Genomic DNA, 9,412 nt, shown 5'->3' with positions numbered 1-9,412 from the left:
TCACAGATGGTGAAAATGAAATCGTCAAATAAAATCGTGGAAGTTCCTAACTGCAACAATGATCACATAAATTGAAATTTCAAAAAGCCCTTGACACCAACATAAACCAGCCCCGATTTTATGGATAATATCCAGTACTGTTGCAGATGTGAAGAATATATTTTTATATATTGGGAAAATAAATTGATTAAAAGCTATCTTCAGAGCTAATTTGTTACCCGTCAGCATTTTAAATGTTGACTAATCCCTGCTGCATTTCTAAATCTAGGAATTTATTTTCTTGAAAAGCACAAGTGCAGAAATACAGATGCATATGCACATTAATTATAGAATTGCAAGAAATTTGGAGCAGCTTAAATGTCCAGCACTAGTAGACTAGTTACCTAATCGGTTAATTTATAGAAAATTCAGTAGGTTGTATAGTTACTGAAAAGAATGGGGTAGATTTTCATACAGAAAGACCTCTTATAATTTACTAATTGAGTGTGTGATTTTCATAGCTATAATATAATTGCATGGTTACAAATACCTAAAATTTATAAAGTTAAAATCATGAAAAAACATACATATCAGATACTTTTGTCTGCCATACAAATTGAAGCCGCACCCACAGAAATACATGTAGACTTTTCCTCTGATGTCATTAAGTGAGGTTTCATTTGTGTTGCCATTTGTACCTAGTTTTTAATCCAATCAGAAACTCGCTTTGGGACCCAGGACACAGTGGAAAATGAGTCATCTTTTGGCCACAACTTGTGTTCCTGCCTCTCTGATGACTAGAGCAGGACGTGCTTCATGTTCTTTCCACATTGTTTGCCACTAGTAATCTTGCTTTCACTTTAAAATTATATTCAGTTCTTTTGCTGTCAACCAAAGAAACCTAACCAATACAGAAGTTGGTGTCCTTGAGTGGGTTTCAGGCAAAACGTCCTCAGCAAATGTGGGTTATTATGAAAGTTTGGTTATCGGATGAAATGGAGCAAAGGATTAGAAGGCCCCTATTCGTATTTTGTGCTATGCGAGAAGCATGCCTTGACAGCAACAGTAAGACAGCTCGTCAGCTGTGTCTAGATTATTTTTAGACCAATCAAAAGGACAAAAAGTGCCAGTTGAAGGGGTTTGGATGAGGTTCATGCATAATGGAATTGGAGAAGATAAAGCAAAAGAAATAATGACTTAAAATTTCTGCTTTAAGGCATGGACTAGAACACCAGCCATTTTGCAATAGACTTGAAAGCCTTCCTTGTAGCACTCTGGCTGTGATTGCTAAATATCAAAGAATGAGCTGTAACACCACGTGAATTCACAGTTTTGTCAGATTTCCTAAGGAAAATGTTTGGCATTCATGAGGGACAGTTGGTATACTGGTTATAAGAATGATGGTTTGTGGGAGAATTTGGGGATTTTAAAACTCTTAAGCCCCTAAGAAACCTTAAGGAACCATACCAACTCATTACCCTTTAACTGAGATCACTGTGGATGAAGCCTGACCTGTTTCCCTTTTAGCTCACCAACACTGTGGCTTCATTGATTTTAAAAAGAAACAAACAAACAAATCTGATTCTAAAGTGGCCTAGAGATATATAGAAGAAAAGAGGTTAGAGAAGGGTTGAAAGACTCCCGAAAGTATCAATGTTTATTATCAGAATCTACAAGATGTTTGCAAAAATGGGTTTTCATAGTACTTGACCTCAGACGTTGGAACAAAATTTTGAACTGGGTTGTATTTATGGGTAGGTATGTCGGGTATTGTATATTTGATGTCCTAATTTGTGCAGTTTAGTGTTTTTCTCTTAATTTTCTGTGTACATAAATGCAAATCTATTAAATCCTGACCAAAACCAAATGATATTTAAAGCCAATAAATGATCTTGCCTGATAGACAGGAAGGAACTGGAAAATTTGGGCTGCTGAATTTGCTTTCTCATGTCTGAGTTTCTCACTTACCTTGTCATTAGGCTCCCTGAGACAGGGCCAAAATGCCTTTCCTTGAATCTGTGCCAGGAGGAAAGCATCACTATTTCTTTACTCACTGTCCTTAAGATGTCTGGCATCCTGGGAAGGGGGGATGCTCTTAGAAAGGGATTTCTTTTTTTTTTTTTTAATGTTTGTTTATTTTTGAGGGGGGTGGTCAGAGAGAGAGAGGGAGACACAGAATCTGAAGCAAGTTCCAGGCTCTAATTTGTCAGCACAGAGCCTGACACGGGGCTTGAACCCACGACCTGCGAGATCATGACCTGAGCTGAAGTCTGATGCTTAACCGACTGAGCCACCCAGGTATCCTGAGGGATTTCTCATCTCTAGCAAGTGGAGCAGCCCAGGGATCCTGAGCCCCAGCAGCAACTCACCAGAGGCAAAGTGGTTGATTCAGTGGTGTGCTTGGACAGGCTCATTCTGGCTTGCAAGAGTTAATTGTTATATGTTTAGACATTTTGTGAACTGGTTGTTAAAAGGTGTATATGTTTGTGTGTTTATATGTGTGGGTGTGTAGAAATATACACATATAAATACACGTTTGTATTAGGTAATATATAACATGTATATATTGTATATGTATGTTTATGGGTTATAGTATAAATTTATACTATAATGGACAGATTATAATAAAAACACAATAGTTTGCAAATAGTTTTGAGCATTTATTTACATATTTTATTCATGACTCACATTTGTAGGGGGGACACACCATATAATAGTTGCTGCTGTGCATCTCTCTCCAACTCTGCATTCAGTGACAACATGCTGGTAACTTTAACTCAAGTATGATGGGAGTACTTAATAGCATACACTATAAATCAAGGCTTGTCAACTTTAAAAGGAATAGAAAATGTTAGTCACTCAGGTTAAACATAAAAATGTTTTGGGGCGCCTCAGTGGCTCGGTTGAGTGTCTGACTCTTGATTTCAGCTCGGGTCATGATCCAAGGGTCACAGGATCAAGCCCTGAGTCTGGCTCTGTGCTGAGCATGGAGTCTGCTTAAGATTCTGTCTCTCTCTCTCTGTCTCTCTCTGTCTCTCTGTCTCTCTGTCTCTCTCTCTCTCTCTCTCTCTCTGTCTCTCTCAGATTTCTGGGTTCTAGTGTTAGGGAGGTTTGTTTTAGCACCAAGTAAGGAATCCTTCTGTTAGGGGAGGTAATAATGGTATCATTAAACCAGAAGCTGAATGCCACCTGGTCACTTAAAGCTTCTGCTGCCATTAGGAGAGACTTAAAAAAAAAAAAAAAAAAAAAACAAGAAAGAAAGGAAAAATATAATGGTTTTATAAAGTTAAAAAGGGATGGGGTGCCTGGGTGGCTCCGTCAGTTAAGCATCCGACTCTTGCTTTCAGCTGAGGTCATGATCTCAAGTTTTGTGAGTTTGAGCCCCGCTTAGGGCTCTCTGCTGACAGCATGGAGCCTGCTTGGGATTCTCCCAGTCTCTCTCTCTCTCTCCCCCCCACCCATCTCTTCCCCTCCCCTGCTCTCCCTCTCTCTCTCAAATAAACACTAAAACTTTTTTATTAAAAAGGGGGAAGGTTTGGGGCGCCTGGGTGGCGCAGTCGGTTAAGCGTCCGACTTCAGCCAGGTCACGATCTCGCGGTCCGTGAGTTTGAGCCCCGCGTCAGGCTCTGGGCTGACGGCTCAGAGCCTGGAGCCTGTTTCCGATTCTGTGTCTCCCTCTCTCTCTGCCCCTCCCCCGTTCATGCTCTGTCTCTCTCTGTCCCAAAAATAAATAAACGTTGAAAAAAAAATTTTTTAAAAAGGGGGAAGGTTTTACAGTAGTTATTGGAAAGACATTATGGTTAGGGCATTTCCTTGTACTATCTGGCATGTCTGGGTATAATGTCCCATGTTCAGAATTGTTAGTTTCTCAATTCTGACTTATGCTTGTGTAAAGGTTTTAATCCTGGAGGAAGTCTTCCAATCAGGAATAACAATGGGTGCAGTGAAGGTCGAATGCTCTCTGTTCCATATGTCCCATGCCACTGGAGGGATAAAAAAGCCACAGTAGCTGATCCTGACAGACAAGAATAGAGTTGATGCTGAATAATGGGGCTTGGGAGGGTTATGGACAGTCCACACCCTTGAGTTGGCATGCACAATGGTAAATGGTAAACAGAAACCGAAGACACCTGTAATACCACCCAGGCCATTGATTGTTTGGATCACACTATCCCCGGACCCAGGCAAAGAACCCTGACTGAGATGTAGGTCAAGCTTAGGAGAAACATGCAGTACATAAAGAAGTCCTAGACACCAATAATTACCCCAAGGCCAGTTCCAGAAAGGACAGGTTATATTCTCTACCTATGGTTTTCTATTTGCTGGTTCATAATTAAGCTCCCTCCCCAGCCAGTGCCATTTTATCAATTCAAAGAAAGTGTTTTAATTAAAGTGGTTTAGGAGCCTGGGTGGCTCAGTCAGTTAAGTGCCTGACTTCCGCTCAGGTCATGATCTTGCGGTCTGTGAGTTCAAGCCCCGCGTCAGGCTCTGTGCTGACAGCTCGGAGCCTGCTTCGGATTCTGTGTCTCCTTCTCTCTCTGCTATCCCCCTGCTCATGTTCTCTCTCTGTCTCTCAAAAATAAATGTTAAAAAAAATTAAAGTGGTTTAAACTCAGTTCCATTATGTCAATGAGGGCTTTACAACTTTATTTTTAATGAGGAAACATTTACACACAGATGTTATGTGTAAAATTTCAGGAGTCTTTAAAAGCTGGTACAGTAAAACATATTTTAGGCCTAGAATTCTAATTTTGCCAAATCCATACAATTGTGTAACTGATGTGGCTTGAAGTGTTGGGGTTGGGAGCCGACGGCTCAGAAAGAATTCTTGAGGGACGCCTGGTGGCTTAGTCAGTCAAGTGTCTGACTTTGGCTCAGGTCATGATCTCACAGTTCGTGAGTTTGAGCCCCGCGTCGGGCTCTGTACTGACAGCTAACAGCCTGGAGCTTGTCTTGGGATTCTGTGTCTCCCTCTCTCTCTGCCCCCTACCCTGCTCATGCTTCTCTCTCTCTCTCAAAAAAAAAAAAAAAAAAAAAAAAAAAAGAATTCTTGAGACATCTTTGGTCCAAAAAGGTGCTTTTTATTAAGGTGCAGGAACAGGACCCACGGGAAGAAAGAGCTGCACTGGGGTTGTGACGGATGACTGATTATATACCTTCAGGTTGGGAGAGGGTTAGGGATAGCGTAAGTCTCTAAGGAATTTTGGAAGCAAGGTTTCTAGGATCATGAGGGGGCTAGCCGCTGTTATGAAAAGGTCATTTACTACTGTTTAGTAAAACCTCAGTCATGAGACTCTTCAGATGTATATCAGGGGGCCATAAGCTTGGAGGATGATTGCCAACGTATATCTTGGGGGGGGGGGGAGATAAAGGAAGTTTCAAAAGGAATTTTTATATGTTAAAGTAGACTCACAGGATCCTGGAGGGTCGGGATAACCTTAAGCTAAGATTGCCCTTTGCCCCTAGCAAAGTGTCATCATCAAGGCAGCTGAGCTCTTAGAGGAAGGTCAGTCCACCTGTTTCAAGGACTTGCCAATGGGCTGTAGACAGTAAGGACATTTAATTTTTTCTTTTGCCTTTTATTTCCCATATCATAACTACTACCACCAAGATACAGAAGACCCACAAGTTCCCTGTGCCTTTTATAGTGAGTCTCCTCTTTCTCCTGCCCCCAGCACCCACTGCTCTCTTTTCTGTCTTAAGTGACGTTACAAAATGTCACATAAATGTAAACGCATGCAGCCTCGATTCTGCGATGGTGGGTGTAGTAACGGCATTATGCCCGCACCGTTGTTAAGTGAGGTTATTCACCAAGCGGAACAAAGCGCTCAGCTCCAGGGATCCAGAAAGCTCCGGACTGGCCCTAAACAGTAAATGAATAAAAACATCAGTTAACTCAGATAATCATGAAGGTCACCAGGTGGGTGGCGTCTGTGACTGCGAGTCTGGGCAGCCCTCTGAGAGAGTGACAGAAGGGAACCAGCCCCGACGAGAGTTTGTGGGAAGACCATTCAGGTGCAGGACCCACCAATGCAGGCACGTAGCACCCGGAGGACGGGGTGGGGGCCGGGCCGACCCGAGTGTCCAGGGACAAGGGGACCCATCCGAGGTCGAAGGTGCGAAGTGAATCGGACGCGAGGGCACGCGGCACTCACACGCCCCCACCAGGATCACACTCTGGACACCGGCAAAGCCCAGCGCTGCCCTTGGCCGCATCTCGTCGGCGGGGACACAGTCGGGACGCCCACCCGGGGACCGCGCCACCTGCCCCGCCCTAGCGTCACCCTGCGGCCCCGCCCCTCGCCTTCAGCCCCGCCCCCGCCCGGGAACTGCGCCTGCGCGCTCCGAACCCGGCGCTATCTCCCAGAAGCCCATCGGGCGCTGTCAGTCCCCCGGGAGGCCTGCACTTCCGGCCAGGCCCAGGTCGGGCATCCATAACCACCGGGGGGCCGCGATCCGGAAAAGCCGGAAGCGGCCGGCCCGGAGAAGGGATGACGGACGCTGTGTAGGCCCAGGGAGGGCTCGAGCCTTGCAGCCTGCGCTCCGCTCAGTCCCGCCGCGGCGCTGGCCGGGACTACACTTCCCAGGACGCTTTGCGGTGGCCGCACACGCCCACTTCCGGCAGCGGCCCGCGGCCCGGGTTGGTGCGGCCCGGCGGTGTCGGGGTCTCGGCGGCCGGGGTGGGCGCGGGGCGGGGCGGGGCCGGCTGGACGCCGGGCGTGCCCGGGGCGGGAGGGCGAGCGAGCGCGCGCGCCGCGCAGACATGCAGGGGGAGGCGGGCACGGGTAGGAGTGCGGGGTCCCGCGGGCAGGAGTCCCCGCCGCGGCGAGGCGCCCCCAGCACAAAGCCCGGGGCGGGCCGGGGCCGGACTGCGGGGACCCCGACTGCCTTCGTCCGTCCCGCCCGGGGAAGGCCGCGCGGGAGGAATGGGCTCCCGTCCAAGAGCCAGCGAGGAGCGGTGTCGACGGGGCCTGAGAACCGAGGTGAGGGTGACAGGTGGTCGGGCCTGATGGACGGGGACTAGCGATCCCCTTCAGAGGGTGGGGAGGGCGAGGTCGTGGGGCCAGGGGCTTCTGGGGCCCGAATGCGGGTGAGTGGTTGTCCCTAGGCTCTAGGCTGGTAGGTCGGAGGAACCCACCGGGTTGGAAGTTTACCCTGAGTCCGAGCATCAAGCAGCGGTGCAGGGAAGGACCTTGACTTGCCCCGGGTCAGCCTAGCCGGACACTTCCGCAGTTCATGCTCCCAGAGAGAGGAACCCTTCTCCGCTCCGTGGCAGCCCCCGGGGAGAGTAGTAGTAGTAGGCAGATCACCCCCTTCCAAATTAGTGCTGTCCTGTTCGTGCCCGAGCGTTCGATTCTGCACTTGTTGAAGCCCTTTCCGATTGATTGATGGCTGTGGTTTAAGATTCAGCAGGAAGAGACCGATTCCACGCCGGTGGTCAGGGGCGCGGTGTAGACTCGGCCTCTGGCTACTCCCTTCTGTTCCCCCAGCTCTGCCTTCCAGAGGCCCTGCGCTTCTCCAGGACAGGAGGCAGAAGCAGGAGGCCGCGGGGACAGGACCTGAACTGAAAGCCTTGTCTCGGGTGAGTTGGCATTTCCTCCCTCCTCTCGGAAATGCAGTCCTGCTTTTCAGGACTTAATAACGTTTATTTCCTTTTACAAGTTTTCAGTTTAAGATGCCTGTCCTGGGAGCTGGTTCCCATTTCCTCACATTCTGGTGAGTGGTGGGCTGCAGGGGTGGCCCAGGGCCTCCCTCCCTGCTTTCTCTGCATCCCATTTAGTGTTCATTCTTCACTGGTGAAGTGACTCAGCCCCTCGCTGGGCCACTTCTCTCCGAGGGACCCTGATGGAGCCCAGAGGTGCTCCTTGGGGCAAGCAGACAGTAGCTTGTGCCGAACCTGGTTTGTTTGGTATCAGCTCTGTGCCCGTCCCTGGAGAAACAGATGGCTAAGCCCCAGTCCCTGCTCTCCAAGAGCTTACAACCTGTGGAAAGTCCTGGAAGCAAACAAGGTCCTCGAGTGCAGGTGAGAGCCGCCTGGAGGAGCTCTTGGCTCCTGCCTGCCCAAGGGGAGGGTGGGGGGCCGGGAAAGGAGGTGATTTTTTGAGCCAGCGTTTGAAGGGAGAGGGAAGGGCAGCACCGGTGCAGTATGGAAGGCTGTCTTTTTCTCACTTGATCATGTGGCTTCTTAAAGTGCTAACAGATAGTTTTGTTTGTGTCTGTCATCTGTGTCTCATAAATAGGAGAGCCAGCTCATACACACATGCACTGGGTTCCAATTATCCCGCCCAAGTTGCTTCTGAGCAAGTTACCAGTGATCTCCATATTACCAAATGCAGTGCCCAGTTACCATCTTTCTAAAAAAAATTTTTTTTAATGTTTGTTTTTTATTTTTATTTTTTTCAATATATGAAATTTATTGTCAAATTGGTTTCCATACAACACCCAGTGCCCATCCCAAAAGGTGCCCTCCTCAATACCCATCACCCACCCTCCCCTATGTTTGTTTGTTTTTAATTTTTTTTTTCAACGTTTATTTATTTTTGAGACAGAGACAGAGCATGAACGGGGGAGGGGCAGAGAGAGAGGGAGACACAGAATCAGAAGCAGGCTTCAGGCTCTGAGCCATCAGCCCAGAGCCCGACGCGGGGCTCGAACTCATGGAGCGCGAGATCGTGACCTGAGCCGAAGTCGGACACTCAACCGACTGAGCCACCCAGGCGCCCCAACTAATGTTTGTTTTTTAGAGAGAGACAGAGTGTGAGCAGGGGAGGGGCAGAGAGAATGGGAGAGAGAATTCCAAGCAGGCTCTGCACCGTAGCAGGGCTTGATCCCATGAACTGTGAGATCATGACCTGAACCAAAATCAAGAGTCAGATGCTCAACCGACTGACACCTAGGTGCCCCCGTCCTCAGTCTTTTTTGATTATCATTGGCTTTTGAAGTAGCTTAGCAATTGGCAAACTTTCAGTGTAAAAGGCTAGGTAGTAAATATTTTAGGTTTTATGGTAACCGCTGTAGCTGTTCCTCTCTGCCTTCTAGAGCTCCACTCCTAGAGCTGAGGCAGCCACAGATGAGATAGAAATTAATGGGCTGGGTTGCGTTCCAATAAAACTTTATTTACAAAAGCAGTTGGCTGCCAACCCGTGAAATAGCTCATCCCTTGCTCTCTGGCGGGACCCGTTTTTCCCTTGGCTTGTAGGGCACAACATCTGGCTTTCCTCCCACCTCCCTGACCACTCTGTTCTCACTGCTGGTTCCTCCCCATCTCCCTGACCTACACCTGTCGGCATGCCTCGGGACTGTGTTCTTGGCTCTCCTGGTCCACCTGCCCACCTTCTACTGAGGAGGTCAGTTCTCATCTGTAAAAACCAGCCACGGGCAGGCTTTTCTCCCATATTTGCTTTTCCAGCTCCAGCCCCTCCTCTGAGCTCCA

The 9,412-nt window shown here is 48.1% G+C and overlaps 1 protein-coding gene and 1 long non-coding RNA gene across 2 annotated transcripts in view; one reads left to right on the top strand and one right to left on the bottom strand.

The window, feature by feature from the left end:
* Positions 1 to 5,039: 5,039 nt before the first annotated feature.
* Positions 5,040 to 6,262, bottom strand: LOC123577965. Its single transcript, XR_006702177.1, has 2 exons — positions 6,008 to 6,262; positions 5,040 to 5,842 (listed from the first exon to the last, which is right to left on the bottom strand). It is a non-coding gene; the product is annotated as an uncharacterized LOC123577965 (long non-coding RNA).
* An 83-nt stretch (positions 6,263 to 6,345) lies between these two features.
* LOC123578449 (zinc finger protein 28 homolog) overlaps positions 6,346 to 9,412 on the top strand; it is a 48,869-nt gene continuing 45,802 nt past the window's right edge. The window contains exons 1-2 of the mRNA XM_045441323.1: positions 6,346 to 6,962; positions 7,470 to 7,561. Coding sequence (XP_045297279.1) covers positions 6,743 to 6,962; positions 7,470 to 7,561 — 312 coding nt within the window. The 5' untranslated portion in view covers positions 6,346 to 6,742. The remainder of the gene's footprint in view (positions 6,963 to 7,469; positions 7,562 to 9,412) is intronic.

Source organism: Leopardus geoffroyi, chromosome E2 (assembly GCF_018350155.1).
Source record: "Leopardus geoffroyi isolate Oge1 chromosome E2, O.geoffroyi_Oge1_pat1.0, whole genome shotgun sequence".
In the NCBI taxonomy this organism is placed as follows: Eukaryota; Metazoa; Chordata; class Mammalia; order Carnivora; family Felidae; genus Leopardus; species Leopardus geoffroyi.
Note: the sequence above shows the minus strand (reverse complement) of the source record. Positions and strands in the feature narration are given on the sequence as shown.